General features: G+C 44.2%; 1 protein-coding gene across 2 annotated transcripts; it reads left to right on the top strand.

The window, feature by feature from the left end:
- The first annotated feature begins 3,601 nt into the window (after positions 1-3,601).
- NICOL1 (NELL2 interacting cell ontogeny regulator 1) lies at positions 3,602-18,574 on the top strand. 2 transcript variants are annotated; one of them, XR_010606150.1, is made up of 5 exons: positions 3,602-3,668; positions 3,844-4,002; positions 11,466-11,554; positions 15,430-15,619; positions 18,530-18,574. XR_010606150.1 is itself a non-coding variant. In XM_065634372.1 (4 exons), exons 2-4 carry the CDS (start codon positions 3,879-3,881, stop codon positions 15,493-15,495), a joined length of 279 nt encoding a protein of 92 aa, XP_065490444.1. In that variant the 5' UTR covers positions 3,602-3,668; positions 3,844-3,878; the 3' UTR covers positions 15,496-17,698. The 2 variants fall into 2 exon arrangements, 1 of the variants encoding a protein (XP_065490444.1); XM_065634372.1 differs by lacking the exon at positions 18,530-18,574 and having other exon boundaries at positions 15,430-17,698.
- The last annotated feature ends 2,325 nt before the right edge of the window (positions 18,575-20,899 follow it).

The raw sequence follows: 20,899 nt of genomic DNA, 5'->3' as shown, positions 1-20,899 counted from the left end.
AGCCTTGTATCACTTTCTAGGCATCAATTTGATTAACTTTCCCCTTGTGCTGATCAGAGAACAAGCTCTTAACTTGGTTTTTGTCTTCCTTAACCCCCCATGTGTTTAAAGAATGCTTTCTTGCTATTCTTCATGTTTCTCACTATTTGCATCTGGTTTTGCTTCTTGGCCTTTCTGGGGTTGTGCCTGTATTCTCTTGCCATTCTGTTATTCAAGTAACAGTAACCAGACACAGGTTCTTCTGTCTCTATGTTTTCTTCTGTTTGAGTTCAACAAAGGGCTTATTGCCATGTTAGCAGGCAATGATTTAGCTCTTCATATTAGACTGGGATTAACCACCCTCTTTGCCATGTGTACCCATGACTATAATAATGGAGTTCTAAAATTAAAACCTTTGTCTGCACACATATTTAACTCAGCCCTTTAATGTTAGTGATTTTAACTAGGTATGTACATTTTCTTCCTCCACTGCGAAGATGTAACTTGAAATACCTGTAACACTCAAGCATCAATAAGAGGTTTTCTGAGGGAGTTACCAGATGTCTATCCTCACTAATCATCTTCCCAATAAATGTGTGGATGTTTCTGATTAATTCGGAGGAAACTCTTCTTTTGTTAGCAGATGATAATTAGGTATGGATTCTTTGCAGAAACAGAAAATAAAGTAGAAATATTTCCAACAGCGCTCTGGAATTCACTACAGTATTCTTCAGACAGCAAATGGACTCCTGTGAATCTCTGAATTTTCGCATTCTTCAAAGTAAATTTAGCACTGGTATCCCCAGTCATAGCGGTAGGCAATAGTGAATGTAATAGCAAAGCAAGTCACGCAAGTGCTTTCATGCTTCTCTCTTCTTCAGCGTTGCTGGAGGCAATAGAACAACACAGATTTCTGGAACTTTTCCATGCAGACTGGCTCCTGTTTCCCGTGAACTGAGAACTGCACCTTGGACCACATGGTTATGTTAGCAAGAGAAGCTGGGAACATTTTTCAGGCTTCTTAAAGACCATGGCATTTGACACAAAAACTGGCCTGACTCTGCAAGTGCAATGTCTGATTGTTTTATGTTGCACCAAGTGGTTAAAAAAAAGGACATTCTCTTAAGCTTAGTAATGTGCTGCAACACAGAAATAACACCTTCCTCTCCATTAGATGGTGGATAGATAGCGCCCTACTGCAGATCCCCCCCACTGTCACGAGTGGGAGGAGGTTCAGTGGTGTTGTGCTGTCTGGATGGCAGCAGTCCAGTTCAACGAGGACTCCTTCTGTGGTGCTATCACAGTGTTAAGTCTGGATAGTGGGTGGCTGAGCAGTCAGAAACCAAGACAAAGACAGTCCATCCTCTCACAGAGAAGCTTTATTGGATGCATATACAGCTATGACAACTTTGCTGTGATATATACACCCTAATAACAAGATATCACCAAACAAGGTATCACCAAGGATGCGTAGGCATCCTTGGAGTCTTGATGTCCTGGGAATGACATATGTCAGGATGTTCGGCTTCTCTTTATTCCAAATTTTCCCAAGTTCTCTGCTCCAATCTCCTTTTATACTTTCTGCAGTTGTTTAGGATGGATAACAGCTCTGCTTATTCTGTGGTTGCCCTTCCTCCCTGAGATGTTAAATCCCTCTCCTTACATCATTGTGGGTTGTACTGCTTTTTTCTACCTACCTACTGAAAAGACCAAGCAATTATGAAAAAGATTTTACTAAATAGTTACAATTTTAGAAAAGGTTATATTGATACCTTGAAAAAATATTAGGATGAACAGTGCCTTCCACCTTATCAAAGGTCATAGCATCTATAGGCAATTCCTTTCTGTCTTCTTGAAGCTCATGTATGAAAACTATGATATGACTGTGGGACCATAATGAGGGTATGCACAAGAAACACATATGCCAGGGTGAATGGAAGTGTAAGGTTTGGATTTTGTGCCAGAATTTCTGTTTGATGTTATTTAAAACCTCAGATCAGGTCTAGACTATGTGACCAGCCCTAGATGAGTGTACAGTCCAACTGTACAATGTTATTCCATTATATCTTGGCTCTTAAGGAGCTGCTCCTTTAACAGGCATCTGAGGCCCGTGAAGAGACAAACAGTGTTAAACTGGACCATCTCACACAATCTCACAACATCCAACTTCAGAGCTTGGATTAGGAGTCTCAGCTTCTCTTAAAGTCAGTGGAGCCGTTTCAGTGCACTCATCTTATGAAGACCCTATTGACTGAGACCTTCATTTGGACCTTCCACGCAAAGGAAGTTGAGTTTCAGTTGCACTTTGGGCTAAAAATTTGTGCAATTTGTCATTCTTGTAGGAATTGCTTCCACAACTCTGGGCTGCCATCCTGCAAAATCCACTCTTGCATGCACAAGACAATTCTGCTTTGCCAGAAAGTGGTCAAGAGCTTGGAGCCCTTTGAGATGACTTTCAAACTAACCTGGTCCAAAAGCATAAGCATTGAAATGAGGGATGTAAGAGATAATTCTGAGGAAGTCACAGGAACAAGTGAAATAGAAGCAGAGTACATTGCAGGTGACAGACCTTTGGGCTGAAGAAAGCCAGGGATAAATTGTGTCTCAGGCTGGGAAGGCCGATATGTCCATAGCCTGGCAGACAGGCTGAGAGAGTTGGGATTGTTCGGTTTTAAACTAAAAGAAGGGAGATTTGGGCTAGACATGAGTAAGAAATTTTTTACACTGAGGGTGGTGAAACACTGGCCCAGGTTGCCAAGAGAGGTGGTGGATGCCCCATCCCTGGAGACATCCCAGGCCAGGCTGGACGGGGCTCTGAGCAACCTGAGCTGGTGCAGATGTCCCTGCTCATGGCAGGGGGGGCACTGGATGAGCTTTGAAGGTCCCTTCCAACCCAAGCTCTTCTATGATTCGATGATCAGTTGTTCCGTATGGACCAGGAAGGCTGCAGCCTGCTCCCTGCTGAGAGGAGGTAGAGCGTCTTCCCCTGAGAGAAGCACGAACCATGCATTGAACGGATTACGTTGCAAGATGAGTCTTAAACCACACTCTGGGGCAAACAGCTATTGAGAGCCTCTCTCCCTCTTTTCCAAAAGGTAACACCTGCACATTCCCGGTTGGTTCATGTGCCAATGTTGCTGTTGTCCACAAGGCTTCATTTTCAGTGTAGTTTAACAAAACTCATAATGGAGACTTGCACAGGGCACCATCGACAGGCCCTGGAACTTCACTTTTTCCGAGCAAACTTCTGAGTTTTCATCTCATTTGAAACCTCCCAGAAGAAAATCTCACTCTAAGTGAGTTACAGCTAAAGAAAGGGATGGGAGCTGCGTATTTCAGCAGAGTCCCTTTGGGAATAAAAGCAACAAACACAAAAATTGCCTAAGACCCTCTCATGCAGGTGGCAGCAGCCAGTGTTGTCCACGGAGAGGACATGGCCTTTGAGGAGCGGAGGCAGAGGAGGAGTACAGCAGCAACCATCCACCACACCGTGGTCCCTTTAAATCTTCTTCTCCACTTGGCAGCTCCAATTTTTCAGTGTTGCTATAGCAAATCTCCATGGCAATGACCCTGATCAGGGAATGGGGGGATGTAGGGGGGGACACGCATGCTCAGAGTGGCTGCTGGAGCCTCGCCTGCTCGCTACAGCTGCTCCAAGGCTCTGGCACCCAGGCGAAGAGAAAGATCAGGTACTTGGCAAACTGGTCCTTGGGGTGCACCGCAAGCCTGCGGCGCGGCGCTGCAGGGATGCTGCATGTGGGTTTGGTGTCTATGTGGGTCTGTGCTCATCGTGTCTTGTCCGCTCCTTTGCGGGAGGAGTGCTGGGAGCAAACGGCTGATTTTCACTATTTCTCCTCATTTCAGGCAAGGGGAGAAAGCTTTGATTATTGACGAGAGTAATGGCGTTGCCGTCTGTCTGGAGCACGATGCATGTGGCGGTTCTGGTCATCTCAGTGGTTGGCCTGCTGAGCGTGAGGCTTGTGGCGGGCGGCCAGGACTCTGGGAGTGCCATTCCTGCCGAAAGTACGTACCTGCCCTCGCCCTCCTGCCCTCCCGCTGCACCGCGTCCTCCTGCCTTTCCTCCACTTCACCCACCGCAGCCACACAGATCTTGAGCTCCCCGGGGAACGTTGCATTGCCTGGTTAGCGAGGGAATAACGATGAATTCGTAACATGTCAGCAAAGCACACGAAAATAGCACTTATACAAACAGCAAGCAAGCAAAGGATTAGCAGTTATTTAGGAAAAAAATACTAACTGCATACTGTGATTTTCACTGGAGCTTGTTTAAAAGATCTTTGGTTGTAGGTCTTTTCGATCTGCTTCTCAAGAGTTTTGTTTCCAGATCGGCCACAATATGTATCACGTTCTTGCTAGTTTGGATATTATTAGAAGAAAATTTGTGTTTATTTCTGCTAGGGTGTTATACTCTGCTTATTTTACTATTTAGCTGGAACAATAGGTCAAGTTCAACTGTCTTGTAACTACTATAGATTGACACAGGGGAAGTTGACCCAAACAATGTATTTGTAAAACATATATAGATTTCTGAAATCCTGCTGCTATTTCGCAAATCTAAAAAATAAATAAATATGACAGACTGGCTTGAGCACACCATGGAGCTGGGTGCTCTTGAATTTGAACCATAGCTTTGTATTAACTTCCTCTGCGATTTTGAGAAAGTCTCTACTTAAACTTTCTCAGCTCCAAAATGAGGCAATAGTTCAAAGATATTAGGGTTTGGAGTCAGTGTTCTCAAGAGTATTTTGGTGACAGCAAGTGGGAAGTAGCCACTCATTAGAAACTTACAATATCCTCTCGGATTAAAAAAAAAGGAAGGTAATTGCGTACAAACCTATCTCTAGTTCTTAGTCACACTTACTTATTATCACAGCTATTTTTTTACATGACTACCAAAATATTTAAGACAAGACCTGGTTTAATTACTGCGTTTTATTATATATATTTTAATATAATTCCATTACTAGTTTTCAAATACACCTATGTGCATTTGTCTCTACAGGACTTAAATGCTGAATTTCTTTCTTTTTCCATTCTCTTCTTTTTTTTATTAGTGTTAAATTTTGGGTTGTTCTAAAGCAGATCTCATCTCTATTTTATGTGTCTGTTTTCTAGGCGTCAATTTACTTTAATAAGTTTTGTGACAAGTAGTCCATTTTGTCTCTTCAAGGAAAAAATCGTGCTTAAAAAAATTATATGTGCCCATTGCATGTCTGTGTTAGCAGAGGGAACTCAACACATTTTTGGGAAAATGTACATAGTAGCTCCTTGTTCTGCTTGTCTAGTGAAAACTGCCAGAACCAAACTTTTGGCCAGCGTCTCTGACCCCTGTCCCAAGGAGTTATCTTTTTGATATCCTCTGGCCAGGCTCCTGAGTTCTCTGAAAAGCCCTTGAGGAAGATTCCTTGTCTTGTCTTACTCCTGCGTGTGAGAGTGAGGAATGAAGGGCAGGTCAGTGTGTTTCTGTGGCCCTTGTTTCCACAGAGACTTGCTGCTCTATTCTGAGTAATGGAGGCTGGTAGCGTTGCTGTGAACGCGTAACAACATTTATGTCTGAGGCCAGGCCAGGAGGAAGACTCTCAGCTGACCATGAACTGTAAATTGATTTGTGCCACAGCAGGGACAGAGTTTTAAAGCAATAAGGAACTCGGGATGCTCCTAATCAGCCACTTGTTGAGCGAGTGCTGCATGGCTGCTAAGTGCTCCAGTGCTAGGGAAGTTCCTTTCCCTAGGTTTCCCATAGCTCAGGCTACGGATTCCAGAAATTCTTCTCAAATAAATAATTTATTCACAAGATACAGTGTAGAGCAGCTCGAGCTGGGTGCCTCCAGAAGAGGGACCCTCAGCAGAAAAAAAATTAGACACTTATACCTTCACAATCCAAGACCCCAGCCCCCATGCATCACTCTGGGCTGACTGCAAAATTAGAGTCTGGGGTCTCCCCATTCTCCATTGGATAACTTTGTTTTCATCAGGTGGGCTGTCAGTCAAATTCTTGACCTTCAGTTGCTGTTTTGCACCTGCAGCTGGAAAAAATAAGTTCTTGTAATAGCCAAAACATTCTTCTTTTAGATGCTGTTCTGTTCCTTATCTCGAGGGTTGAGCTCCTTTATCTTTTAGTTTGAAGACTCCGAGGACTTTTTTACTTAAAAAAGCCGAAAGTTCAAGGGTTCACAGCTTGCAGAAATTATGCTAAGGAAACTTACTTATGCTAAGCGAATTCTATTTAAGCAGTTTCTATCCAAGTTCTATAAGGAGCAGCATACTAAATAATTCAATAAGCTAAGGCAGTCTATTTCCTCACATCCAGGTACTTCCCTCTGGCCATCAGGGTTCTTCCTGGTAGTTAACCCGTGGAACTCCTTCCTTAAGACATTGCGGATGCTAAAAGTTTGCATAGGATTGCAGAATTGACTGGGTAAACTCAAGGAAAAGAAAGGGCTAAAAGGACTGTTGGATACAGCAGCAGTTGCTCTGGCTCAGAAGCTCTGAGCTGCATATTCCTGAGGCCTGGGAGGTCTCTGGGGACACATCTCTGCGCACTTGCCCTTTTCTTGTGCTTTCATGAGCATCCATTGTTGGCCATGAAGGTCACATCTATAACCAGTGGCCATGGATGTTCCCTGGCATAGGGACACGGCTGTTCTAGTGACCGGCTAGGATGGTCCCTGGCACACTTTTGTCTGTGCAAAGAAGCCATTTGCCTATCTGGAAGACAGAGTTTACTGCTCCAGAAATGTGCTGCCTCATGCCAGCTGCTCTCAAAGCTTGGGAATGCTCCTGGACCCATTTAACTTACTACAAGAGATGTAGCTCATGGGAGACAGAACACTTGGACAGCCAGACCTTGGAAGTGATCTAGCACAGACATTCCTGGATCTTTTACTGCTTGGTGTCAGCTCTGCTGGCTATTTCTCGTCAAGGAGTGGATCGTTCTGGGCACTGACCCATTTTGGGGGGCAGTGCTACTGCAGGACATGCTCACAGCCTCCCTGTTGCTGGTGCTTAAGCCTATAATGTCAGCCCAGGAAGAGTGGTCTCTATGTGATCCAGCAAGAAAAAGGGAGCTCTAGTACACACTCTTGACAGGGATGTGTGATGCACATGGACCATACTAAGTGTCCTTCTGCAGGGCAGACCAGTGTGGTGCTCGATGCTTTTCTCTGTTCCCAGGTGTGCAACAAGTCTGATATGGAGCAGCTGAGGGAGCTGGGGCTGTTCGGCCTGGAGAACAGGAGGCTGAGGGGAGACCTGATCGCTGTCTGCAACTGCCTGAAAGGAGGTTGTAGCATGGAGGGGGTTGGTCTCTTCTCCCAAGTAGCAAGAGATAGGACAAGAGGAAACGGCCTCAAGTTGCGCCAGGGGAGGTTTAGATTGGATATGAGGAAAAACTTCTTCATGGAAAGGGTTGTCAGGCACTGGAACAGGCTGCCCAGGGCAGTGGTGGAGTCACCATCCCTGGAGGTGTTTAAAAGGCGTTTAGACGAGGTTCTTAGGGACGTGATTTAGTGCCAGAGTTAGGTTATGGTTGGACTCGATGATCCTGAGGGTATCTTCCAACTGAAATGATTCCATGATTCTATAGGACTGGGAGCATACCTTTAGCAGGAACAATCTCTCATGGACCGCACTGCATTAAGCCTCTGTCTCCCATTTGTTGGGAGAAATGTGTCCCTCCTGCAGGAGCAGGAGAGGGGCAGCAGTGCTCTCGTGCAAGTGTGGGAGGTGCAAGAGTCACAGGAGAGAAGCGTGAGAGTGAGTCAGAGTTCTCGTTAGCATTGCAGAGAGCTCCTGCCCTGTGTGTGGCACCGATATCTGGCTCGGGGTACCATCACCTGCTCTCCACTTGGCATACTTTCTGCCAGTCGGCGAGCCAGGCCCAGCTTTTTATGAATAATGCTAATTAGTGGTGATTAATCATGTCCTTATACTTATACACAGCACTTCACATATGTAAAAGACTGCTTAAGTGTGAAGTGGTGTTACTAATGTTTGTGGATTATTTTCTTTCAAGTTCAGTACAATCCACTAAAAAAAAATTAAGTAATTTCCCCAACCTCCCATTGCATTTACAACCGAGATCACCCACTGTGAAAGCTGAAATGCTGAATTTGAAGAACAGAAGCTGGTCAGTCTGTTTTCATTAGCCAAGGTGCATGAAATGCAAAGAGTAAACACCATGTGCATGTGCAGGAAAGTAAATTAGACTTCCACAGTGCTTTCAGTTCCAGTTTATCACCAAGAAGAGGCCCAGAAGTATATTTTAAGCTCTCCTCCCCCACTTCTCCCTGAACACGCAAAGACACATACAGTCTTTGTGCTGACAGGACCCACTTAAAGAATTATAGCTGACTCTTGGTAATTCTCATTATGTTAATCCACAAACCTGTTAAGTCTCCCTATGAATGATAGTCTGTTCCCAGCTGTCAGCAAGGAATTAATAGCACTCTGCTGTACTCTGCTATGATGTGACTTAAGGTTTGGTTTCGTGATTGCTTTAAGCTGATGTAAGCCTATGCTGCCTCTGCCCTTCTCCTCCCCATAACCTGGCCTCCTGTTCTCATTCTATTTCTTGTTCTGGCTTGAGAACTTGGGCATCCAGGATCTGATCTGGAGAAAAAAAAATCAGCGATCCAGCTGACCGAGCAACTGCTTGGTCACTCCTGCTGCGAGCGAGGGAAGGTGTGGGAACACGTAGCCGAGGACAGAAAGCAGGGTGGAATTGCTCCTATTGGCAACAGCACCCATTTAGGTTTGTTTAAAACCTTTGTGAAAATAGACCCTTAGACATCATTACATTGGGAGAACGTCCATGTGCATCCTACTGAAAATATTGTGAGCATGAAGAGAGATCAAGTCCAGCTAGACTGGCCAGCTTACCAGCCCAGCTCTTCAGTCTGGAAAGGAGACACTGAGGCAGGGAGTGATGGAGAGCAGCAAAGGCATAAGCGGGACAAAGGTGGTGAATATTTAATAACTGTCTCTTCTACTGAAAAATGAGAGGCAGGAAATGAAAGTAGCAGATGTTAACTTCAGAGCAGACAGGAATGGTGTTTTATTCACTCACTGAATAGCTGAGCTGTGGAACTCCTAGCCACAGGATGCTGTATGGGCCAAAAGTTTACATGGATTCAGGAAGCAATGGGGCAAATTAACATGAGAAAAAAAAAAGAAGGAAGGCTTTTCAGATGTAGAAACACCAGCCAGATTCAGGATATCCTCCAGTCTCTTGGTAGGCTAGAAGAATCACAGAATCACAGAACGGTTGGGGTCGAAGGGACCTCTGGAGATCACCCAGTCCAACCCACCTGCTGAAGCAGGTTCACCAGAGCAGATCACACAGGAAGGTGTCCAGGTGGGTTTGAACGTCTCCAGAGAAGGAGACTCCACAGCCTCTCTGGGCAGCCTGGTCCAGGGCTCTGGCACCTCACAGTAAAGAAGTTTCTCCTCATCTTTAGATGGAACCTCCTGTGCTTCAGTCTGCGCCTGTTGCCAGAGGCTTATTCTTATCTGTTCCTTAAGCACCTGCTATTAGTTACTGCAAGAGTCTGGCTAGAATAATAGTTTAAAAGCCCGGTTAGAGCCAGGACTTGGGGAGCTCTGCTAATAAAAGTCCTCTGTAGCTACAAGCTTTACAGGTGGTGGGTGTTGCTGCTTTAGTGAGTCCTCTCTGTGCTGTTGTAAGCCAAAATGATGCAATAGCTGGTTGGAGGAATGACTGGAGCTCTCCCACTGCCTGGAGAAGGACCCTCCACCAAGGAGGAGAGCCCGGGAGACTGTATTAGAGAGCGAATACCCCGTTGTGTGGTGAAACTGGCTGCATCTGCACTATGGCTTTGAAGAGCAGTGCCGTGCCAGGAGCTTCACGTGTGCTGACCCAGGTGCACAGGCCGGTGCTCTCAGTGCCACCACCCTTTTCCCGTGGAAGCTGCTTTGATGACAGGGCAGCTGCATACACAGGGGTGGCAGAAGTGAAATAAGCACTAAGGCATGGTTGTGCCTTTCCACTTGTACCTCTCTGTCCACACAGGAGCACTTGGCTGCCATAAATACCAGTGAATGATCCCACAGAGCCACGGCCTTCATGAGGGCCTGGGAAGACTTCCCGGGTGGCAAGCAGTGATTGACTATGGAATTCATGGCTCTCCTCAGAGATGCCTTCTCCACACCGCCAGAGCAAGAGACATTAGTTTACGATCTGTAGTTTGTTTTTTCTCCAACAAGTTCTTATTTTGATAATAACTTAATGACAAGCACTTCAAGGTATGCAGCCCTCACCGAGGTGGAGCCAGGGCAGGGTGCTTTCTGAGATGACCATAACAAGGGGAAGGAGCAAGCCATGACACCAAGTGAACGATGGATCTGCTGACAGCAGACTGAGGATGCAGGTTCTTTCTAAGGGCTCTTCTCCGTGATCTGAAGTCAAAACAAGTAAATTACTGAAATGCTGAAAAAAGGAGGGGGTTGAGTGTCTTTCAAATGTGCTCAAAACCATCCTGTTGTTACTCCTCTCAGGCCTGGAGACAGATTCTTTGTGAGTGATGCTGTTCTTATAAAGGTGAGGACTTTGCATCTCCCCATGTCCCTGGAACTAAATCCCTGGTTTGATCCCTGGATCTCCCTGACATGTCATCTGCGTGGAGGCTGGAGATGGAGGAGGTTGGGTGGGAGCAAAACCTCCTGAGCAGGTCCAAGCCCTAGAGGCCTGCTGGGGACCAAGAAGCACTCTGGCTGCTTCATTAACTCTGTGACTGAATCACAGAATCATTTTGGTTGGAAGAGACCCTCAGGATCATCGAGTCCAGCCATAATCCTGGCAGAGCAGAAATGCCCAGGTCCAGAAGTGAGCCATTTTAGTTGTTGTCAAGTCCTCTTCTCCTCCTCCTCCTCCTCTTCTCTGCCTTTTCCCTGCCCTGCCCCTCTCCGCACACACACCCACACCAGCTGCAGAGCCAGTGGGACACTTTGCATTCCTGGCAGAGAAAAAATACAGGAGCAGGTGAAAGGAAGCAAATACAGATCTGGCACTGCCCCTTGCCAAGCTGCTCTGTCAGAGCTCCTGTAAAAACAGACCTGCCTGTCTGGTTTCTGAACCACTGCAAACTGCTATTTTCAGCATATCAGTTGAGAATTAACCCGTGTCTGAGGAGGACTGAGGATTTCAATTTTAAGGGGAGAGGCTGGGGGCTGAAGGCACACAGTACCAGGCAGACTCAGGCCTGGGCTATGTTCAGAAAAGTACACACAGCAAAAAGCTCTTGTGCTTTTGCTGGTCTTCACACATTTGCACAAGGACAGAAACAGCCCTGTCCACAGGCAGCCCTAACCTGGTACAAATGCAGGTGCGGGTGCCTGGTAAAATGGGTTTTCTCCTGGCATCGCGGAGTGTCTGAGTATTCCCCCTATGTGCTGCTACACTCCAAATTTCACGCTGTGACAGTGATGTCTTCTGCGCATTTTTCCAGGTCGTCCCTGTGTCGACTGCCATGCATTTGAGTTCATGCAGAGGGCGTTGCAGGATTTAAAGAAGACGGCGTATAATCTAGACACACGGGTATGTTTTTCTATAGAAATGCTTTTACTTAGCCTTTATCTGCAAGTGTCCAGGTCTGCCTGTCTGTGTACAGCAGACATGACATCTCTGCTGACTCACTTCCATTTCAGCAAATAGGATTGTACCAAGTACAGATTATTTTTCACAGGCTGGAGAGGTTCATGAAAGATCATCTAGTCAGACTTCTTGCATAACAGGCTAAAGAATTACCCCAGACAGTCTCTGCATCAAATAGAGAAGGAAAGAAGATGTATGAAGGGACAGAAGAACAAGAAAGATTATTTGCTCTTTATTTCACAACATTGCTTCTGAGCTGTGGAATGTTCTGTGGGCAGGATCAGAAGGTGAATGGGAGAGCAAGAAGGTGGCAGGCAGGGCTGGCAGAGAGGAAAGGGAAGCACATATATTCCTTCCTCATGGATTGATGCTCTGTGAAAAAGGGGGAAGCACATTTGCTCAGGTAGTTATCATAGCACACTGGCCATTTTGCAACTTCCCATGCCAGTCTTGTGCTGCAGCGGTCTCAATGAACACAAAATGAGGGTGTGTTAAATGCCTTGATTTTAGCAATGCATACGTATGTGGTTTCATAAATATGCACAAACACTGACTGGGGTGGGACTTACCATGGTGGTTCTCGTGCTGTCTGAAGTTTGCAAGAGGCAGGAGGTCTCTCACCTCTAATAAAGCCCCCCTCCCCACCATGGACCTGTTGTCCTACCTCTTCTTCCCTAACAGCTCCATTAACACTGGCAACATGACAGTAAAGCAACTTGTGGTGAGTGAAACCAGTTCACTGCCACAACTTCCAGTTCATTTGGGTGCCCGCTCAATGCCTTTGACCAGTGCCATCTCTGTTGGTAGGTGAGAAGAGCTCCGAGCTCCTCGCAGGTCACCCTCAATTGCCATTCACAGCAGAGTCAACCAAAGAGATGTAAATCAATTACGTGTCTCAAACTCTGTCACAGAAGGGCAATTACATTGCTTTGCCTTTGTTTTCTCATGACCTTGGGCAATCATGTAGGGCCCCCCACAATAAGGTTGGAGTGACTTCAGCTTTCTTGAACTATCAATAGCAAACTGATTAGGGCAGAACTCCGAGTGCGGTATGGGTTGCATTGCAAAAGTTTCTTGTGCACTAGCATAATACTAAATAACTGTTAAGTGTCAGACTGGGAATAGAGGGGCTTTACCTCCAGCAGCCGTGCTGGGCTGTTCTGGAGCATGGCAGGCTTTCATCTCTTCGGATCAGATTCAGCTGAAATGTTTTGTACCTACACATGACACGGCAAGACCATGTGCAATTGCAGCTGTGTTGGTTCTTATACTGTCACCAGGCTTTACCTGGGAAGTTCAAGGAGGTACTAAATTTCTGTCTAGGTTGCACTGGGAAGATTTTTTTTTTAATGCAATAGAGGCAGCACAATTCCATAATCCCATTTACAGAGATATTCAGACATATCTGTGTTGGCTATTCTATTTGGAGGGTGGAGTGAGAAAGCAGCCCATCAGAGAGCAACGCTCCGTTGTAAGAGGCGAGACAGAATAAAAAGGGAGAAGCTGGTCCCAGGGCACTGCAAGATAAGCTTCTGTTTCTGTAAGGACCCGGACAGGCCTGAGATGCCAAAGCACTGATTTAGGCAGCTCTCAGTATTACAGAACAAGGGGCACAGGAACAGTGCATCACCCAACCAAGCATAACCAGTTATCTGGAACATCAGCCACCCTTTGACAACTGTCAGAATTTAATACTACTAGTAAAGAAAGGGGATATTATTGTCCATCTCTTGCAGCCTTTGGACTGAGACTCCAAAGGTCTTTCTGGAAGAGATGCTTTAGTTAAATACAAATAATTGAATGAGGCAGAGAAACTAAAGTGAAATGCAGTGGCCAGGGCCCTAGAAATGGCACACTGTGGCTTTTTATTCTCTGAAAGGTACAGCCTCCATTTCCCTACTTAACCACTGGTGCTTGGCTCATGCTGACCAGCTATAATTTCTCAGGTTTTACGCACAAATAACTTCATTTAACAACTCCCGAGTTTTGAAAGTTGTTGTTACAAGGGCAAGGACTGTTCCTATCAGGGACTTCCTAAGCCAGTGCCAACAGGGCTGCAATATATTTTTGTAATTGATGCTTCTCTTTCATAGCCTTTCAGTTTACAATTGAGTGCTCCCAGAGCTGCTTTTCCTGCCTGTAAATAGTCATGAGTGACGCCTAGGCAGGGTTTGTGGTAACAGTGACAGCTTGTTGGCATTACGGTGAAATCCAATAAGTCTGTTTGATGTTAAGATGATTCTATGATTTCTACTGGGCTCCCAACAATGAGAGCATTCACTCATCCAGGATTGCATTGTAGAAGCGAGAAGCAGTGTTTAATAACACCTGCCATTGCGCTAAGCCGATAAGTGAAAGCAGGCAAGGAAAGTGAACAAGTCCTCTTTAATGCAAAGGTTGATGTCAGAAGTTCAAGTTGAAATGCATAGAGCGCTGTGGAGGGGAAGGAAAAGCAGTTCTGCAACAGGGTCTGCATGCAAAAGCTTGGAGTCTGGGAACAAGGAGTGAGTTGTAGAGAGTGGGAGCTGGGGGGATGGAGATGCTGCTGGCCAAGCAAGGCAGAGCCTGGTGGAGCAGGTCCCTGGGTAGAAGTGCCCGGCTACTCCTTTGGAAACTCTGCGTCTTTGTTAATTAGTCCTTTGCTGTTTCTATAATAATTTGTCAGGAGGCACCATGTCAGAGGAACACCAAAAGGCTGAAGATCAAAACTTTTAGATAATTTGTTAACAAGTGATTTTCAGCATTTAATGATTTTTTTTCCAGTGCTGATAGGAAACGTGTTCAGGGAGAATTTAAGCCTCGTAACTATTTTTTCCCCTCAAGAAACTCTTCAAAGCCAGTCTACAAACTACTTAAGGGACCACAGACCATAGGGTGAAAACCACACGATACGCTCAGGAAGACGTTTCTCTTCAGTCACAATTACACTTGCTAATGTGAGTTGCTTTCACCAACAATTTTATTTTGAGTCTTGCAAGAGACTCAGCTTCTGAAATGATAGCTCATTTGAGAAATTCAGCCTTTGTTTCTCAAAGAGTGAGACTAGGACCCACAAAAGATATGTCACTTGATTACAGTTAAATAAATGATACTTAAATATCTTTGAGACTCTGAAGTCAGTTTTTTTTCCGGGACACAGAGAAAAAAGCTTGGAAATGCTTTTCCACTAAGACACTCCAAGAACAAGAGAAGTAATTTAAAATTATGTATATAGAGAATGTTTATTAAGCTTTTGGCGGAGTTCTGGGGGCATGGCTCCAAATGGAGTTGATAATAGGGCAGCTGTCTGTAAATTAACTCAGGTTAAAAAAGGAGCCACAAACTCAAGTCTAGGTATGACCTGAAAGATTAATGAGTTTCAGACAACAAGGTTAGACTGACAGCTGGATTGAACCCAGAGTTATTCTAGAGAGCCAGCAGTGTAACTGAGAGCACAAACGGCTCCTCCGCACATGCTATCTGGTGCAATAAAATTATACAGTCCTGAAGACATTGTCAACAGGAAACCATCAATCTCTACGAAGGAATTAAGAGCAGTGCAGTTGAAAGGGGAATTCTTCTCAGCATTTAGAAGGAATGCTTTAATAATTTTGACAGATTACTCTCTAGAAGTTAACTATGAAAATGAAAACATTTAAACTACAAAAATAATTTCATTGCATCTTGGTTCTGAATACACTTATTTCAGCACTTTTTCTGGGTGAAAACCAGCACTATGATTTTTGACTCAGCAAAGTACCTTGGCTACAGTTATGCAGAGGGATTAGGTCTAATAAATTATACACTCTTTTAAAGTGTTGTGTTTTTTTTTTCCCCAGACAGAAACCCTCCTCCTGAGAGCAGAAAAGAGAGGCCTGTGTGATTGCTTTCGTGTAATACACTGAAATGAGCACTGGGATTTGGCCAATGGACATTTATTAATTTTTAAAATGCTGTTCATTAAATTGCAGGAAGATACAGAGTGCAAGTTGTGCCACACTGCAAGGAGAACGATTTTTATCCAAACAGGTACAGCTCAGTTAGATAGTTTTTGCTTTGATGTGTTTTATCCTTACCGTATGTGATATTGCATCTGCTGAAATGTCAACAGAAGAAACAGTGCCAAAGTCTCGCTCATGGTTTTTATGCAAGGATAGCATCTCGCCTTTCTGGTATTTCAAGCCAAAAATTGTCCTTGGACTCTCAGGTCAACCCCTCAGCACATGGGAATTGCCGTAGATCTGTAAAAGTCAGTAGAGTCAAATTCTCTAATATATTTATGGTAGAATGTATCCCTAACATGAAAAGGAAGCTACTTTGCAATGATGCATAGCTAAACATTTACAAACAAGCAGTCATGGCTTTATATAGAAATTAATAGTTTTCACTGACTACTTGGCAGTCCAAGGAAGGTATTTGTTCCGATTGTATCAATAGTCCAGTGCATAGCAAACACAGCAGTCTGTATTATAATTTTAATTTCTTCAGAGCCACACAGTAGCTCTGATCTTTTTGGAGAGATTTATTAAGTATCTAATGTGATCAGTAACATTTGTAATCACATGAATACTGCCTGGCAATCGAACTGATTGCCTCTGCCAAAATCTTCCGGAGAAGTGTCTTTCATTAAGCAAATCACATACTGGATTGAGCCACTCAAACTGGCCTCTACAGAGAGTTTTGGCGGAGCGCCTACAGAATGCCTGCGTGCCCAGGAGTCTCCTGCAAACTGAATTTTGAGAAATAATTAAGTTCTTCCAAAACGGGCCATAGCTCTTGCATGGACTTCACACTCCGTAGCGGTGGGTTATAGTGCTACTATTAATATTCCTGCTGCAGTCAGTATGAGACAAGAAAGAGCAAAACAATTTAGGCAGTGTAGTAGTAGAAGTAGTAGACAAGGTTGTGCCTTGTTACTCTTTGAAAAAGAACAGCAAATCCTTTCTCACTGTTCTCCTTTTTTCCTTTGTTTTGGGGAGGAGAGCAGAAAATGACCTCAGTGGAATTTTCTTGTTGATAATAACAGATTTTTCACAGGGCTTAAAATATCATCCACAAAGTATAATAAATAGAGATTTGTAAATCAACTAAAGCATCTAGCTCTGTACAGGCTAGCAACTTTTCTATAAATAAGAGCAAGGGAGCAGTATCAACAGCAGTGGTTTACAAATTTTACCAATTCTTATTAATATTTCTATCTACCCATAAGTGGCTGATATTTTGCTGTCAGGCTGCTCAGTAAGTTATGATGGTAGTGACCTGTGTGTTTCCAAACTGCTTCTCTCCCATTTTATCTACCACATTAGGCACAGGGAAACAGGGGACTGTGACCCACTGCCAAGTGATTATTTTGTGTGCAGTCACACTTAGTAACAGAAAGGAGCGTATTACCATATACTCTGCCAAAGTTGTCTGAAAGGCATGTGGTTCTCAGCAAGGAAAAGCTTCCTTGCACCTGCATTTCAAGTAGGAAATTTGCTTTGTCCTTTGTAGTATTCTAGAAAAACCCTTTACAGGTCACAAGGACCTCATTTGTATAAAAGAGAAGCAGCATGACGCAGCAACACTTTGCTTCCAGTAGCATTTCACTCCACTATAGCACTGGGTGCTGACCCATGGGAAGCAATGGAGCTTCTTATCATAGACAGCATTTTATTGTACAGATAAAACAACAGTTCTAATACAACTCCTTTGCAAAATACCAAGCTTAGGTTACTTTACTTCCACTTAGATTTCAACCAAAGTAATACACAGATTTTGAGTTGGCTTTTTGCAGGAGGTGGAGCTCCAGCACTGAGCAGGTGAATTTTCCAGCACAACTCAGCTTTCTGGGGGCAGCATGTATATAGTTTTCTCTTGCTATTATGCATGATTTTTCTGCTGGTACCTTAAAGAATCTTGCAAAGTCCTGTTAGCAAGCACCGGGGGGTTTTTTTGGCTGTGTTTTTATCTAGAAAAAGGTTTGCTCACAGTTGAGTTTTGATATATGCAGCTTGTACGATAAAAAGGTGGAATGAATGACAAGTGGATGTTCTCTGACTCCCAAAGAGATCAGAGTGACACTGCAACTTTATAGTTGTGATGGCAGTGATTATTCTGTATGTATTCCTCTTTGTCTATAATACAATACAATAAAAAGGCAAGACGCATCATAGTATTTGGTGTGCTTTCTTACTGATTTGAAAGATGATAGTGCTTATGTATTAAGAAATATCTGGTCTTTAACCAGGTGGAAAAAACACAGAGAAAAAGTGCTATTTTGAATACAACAATAAAGAAATCTTGTATTTGGCCTAAATTTATGAATGTATTCTTATTTGCTGAAGTGTAAAATCAAATTCACTCTTATTTGAAATTAAAAGTACTGTAATTATTTTTCTGAGCTGTCTTAAGGACCCCATACTCTGTATTTGGTGCTTATGATAAAGATCCTTATAACTGCTGGATGACATGAAGAAAAAAATCCAGCTAGATAGTTTTAATTTATTATTGCTCATTAAGTTAATTTAAATTTAAAACCCCCTTGAGTCTCCACTTACTAGATGAAACACTGTATTTTACACAAGGATTTAATTGCAGGAGGCCTTAGAGCAGAAAGTCTGTTTTCCCACAGAACACTCCCAGCACTGCTTTGCTGTGGAGCCAAGGCGCTTCTCATGACCTTTGGAAACCAAGCTGTGTCTTCTTTTGGTGCAGCACTGCTGCAGGTAGCCCTGGGCTCATGGCATTTGTGCACAAGGTGAGGCGCAAGTGGAGGCTGGAAAGATGCCCAGGCAAGTCCTCCCTGTAAGAGAAATGGTGTAATCATGTTAGCGTGGTGCTATCTCTGGGTAGGCAAGATGATGGATAAATCCTGGTAATGATCTCCACATCTCCAGAGCTTCTCGTACCAGAGCTAATGCCTTCTTTTGGTGTAACTCTGTGTTTATTCTAATCTAGGAATTTTGAGCTGAGTCTCAAGACAACTCTATGAAGATGTCTCTGGATTTCATTCTGAAGAATGGGAACACAATTTATCTTGCCTGTAATTAAGATTTCTGCTGGTAACATCAAAGCTAAGTAGTATTACTGCTAGCTGACTGGCTAGTGCATGGGCTGGCATTCCTTGCCCGTATTTTTGTGTGGAATACTCTGAAAGCCCCATGGAATACCCTCTCCAGATGGAAATCTCGTATTTAGAAATGAGTTATATCTTTGTACTCAGAACTAGTCTGTAGGTAACTCCCGGGTGATCCGAGCATCCAACATACATTCCCCATTTTCTAAGCAATCGTTATAAAGTGTTTCCGTGCCCCGTCCTTCACCTGCCCCAGGCTGGTACCCAGGGACAAGACCTCCTCCTGTGGAGGGGGCTGCTGCCCGCTGCTTGTTTGCTCCCAGAAGGCAGATCCCACATTGCTGAGAGAAACCACTTGCTGTGCTGAAGGAGGATAACAGGAATTCCAGTTCAGTTCAAAGGTAATTTAAAATAAGAGAGGCTCTGGGGCTGTTGTGCATTTCCTGAGGCAGAGAAGCACAAAGGATGTTTTTTTCTATGGGGCTGGCACAAGGCAGAAAGTTTGCCTCTCTTGGCAGATGGGGAAGAAGACCCCCTTGCCTAAAACAACATTCCGCTTAGTCCTTGCCTGGCCAGGACTCAGTGAAAGAAAGCAAAGGGGAGCGGGTGTGGAGGGAAAAAGATACCTGCCTTCTGCAGCCTGGTTGAGTTCCTGGCAAATCAGCGCTCCTGATGGAGAAACCAGAGCTGCTGCCTCCTAAGGATTTATATGCTGTGCATGGTAAGAGGAGGCTGCAATCCTTCTGAACGAGGGCAGTGCTGCAGACAAAGCCAGCACAGCGGTATCAGGAACAGGATTTGAAATCAGGAGCACAGAGATGTTGTGCGCACTGATGCAAAAGAAGGGATTATTTTCGCCTCTCTCATCAAGCGAGGCATGTGAATTTTCCAAGCTCTCCGGAATCCGCCTTTGAGAGCTGAGCAGTGAGACGCAGATAGAAGAGGTGGTTGTGAATAACTCACGCTCCTCAGCTGGAGCTGTGCACAACGAGGAAAGTCGCAGGGAGGCTTTGTGCTGTGCTTGTTCCTAAAGAAAATATGGAAGAGCTGGAAGCATCTTCTGCAAACTTTTACCTGCCGATTTGAAAATTAAGGGGAAACTAATTTGCAGGTGCTTTTACTAGTGAAGGAGAAAGGCAGAACTCAAAGAGTGTTCTTGGCAGCAGAAGTTAAATAGAGGTAGACTAGTATCAATTGCAAATACATATATGTATGTATAATATGTATATATGTATAAAATATTTAGCCTCACTTATGCTACAGTGAACATTTTGAACACACAATTTCTGACAGTGATGGATGAGGCAGGTCTGTCTGCTAAACTTCTGAAAAGACACTGTGATTTCCCAGTTTCTGATTCTGGCTCTGCCTTGACCAGGCCTTGAGGCTCTGTTCAGAACATGTACTCAGCGACTCTGCATGTCCGCACAGGCAAAGGAAAGAAAGAATTTTCTGCCCATATGCTCAAGGTAATTTGTTGACTGCTGGAGAAGAATAAGACACTAGAAGTGCGTTCAGTCTAGCTCAATATGGACAAGCTTATGTGCTTATGTTATGTTCCCTATGTATATGGCTAGAAAAGAAATTGAAGTTATTAACTTCCTTCCCTGAACTCCAGAGGGGAGGAACAAGAAGCACAAGGAGGCTGTTAGAAAACCACCTCATCATTCTCATCATTCTCGAGGAGACTGAAGCACATGGTAAACTTCACCAGAGCCCACGTGCCTCAAACCGGTCTCACCTGCTCCATCCCCGAGCCGGGTGGCAAAGAGGAAATGACTGGATTCGTGGAATATGTAGTTCCAGTTGGCCATTGGGCTGAAAGATGGTGGAGAGGAAAAACAAAAACAAAAGGACCAGTTGCAACACAGAGCAGTCATCTATGATGGAATTTTATATAGGGAGGAACCCCGAGTATCTGCTTGCTCTGTCTATGTGTAAACACGGCCCTGTCCCTAACAGGTAAATGAGCATTAACATTGATAATGTTCATTAATGTCTATTATTAAAGCTTCAGTTCGCTACATCCATCATTATGTTTTCCATGCAATAGCTCTTTGCAGAAAAGTCGCCGGTAAGTGATGGACCTTTTGTTCAGCCTGGCTTGTTTGAATGCATTCTTTGAACTCCATATATTTCTGTTCATGTTAAAATCATCACCAGAGCTATTTTTTCAACACTGTGACACAAATTCTACCCTTATATGCCCACATGGGATACTTCATGAACTCACTGGAAACCACAAGAGGTGA

This window comes from Caloenas nicobarica, chromosome 4 (genome assembly GCF_036013445.1).
Source record: "Caloenas nicobarica isolate bCalNic1 chromosome 4, bCalNic1.hap1, whole genome shotgun sequence".
Classification (NCBI taxonomy): Eukaryota; Metazoa; Chordata; class Aves; order Columbiformes; family Columbidae; genus Caloenas; species Caloenas nicobarica.
This window is presented reverse-complemented; position numbering and strand designations above follow the sequence as displayed.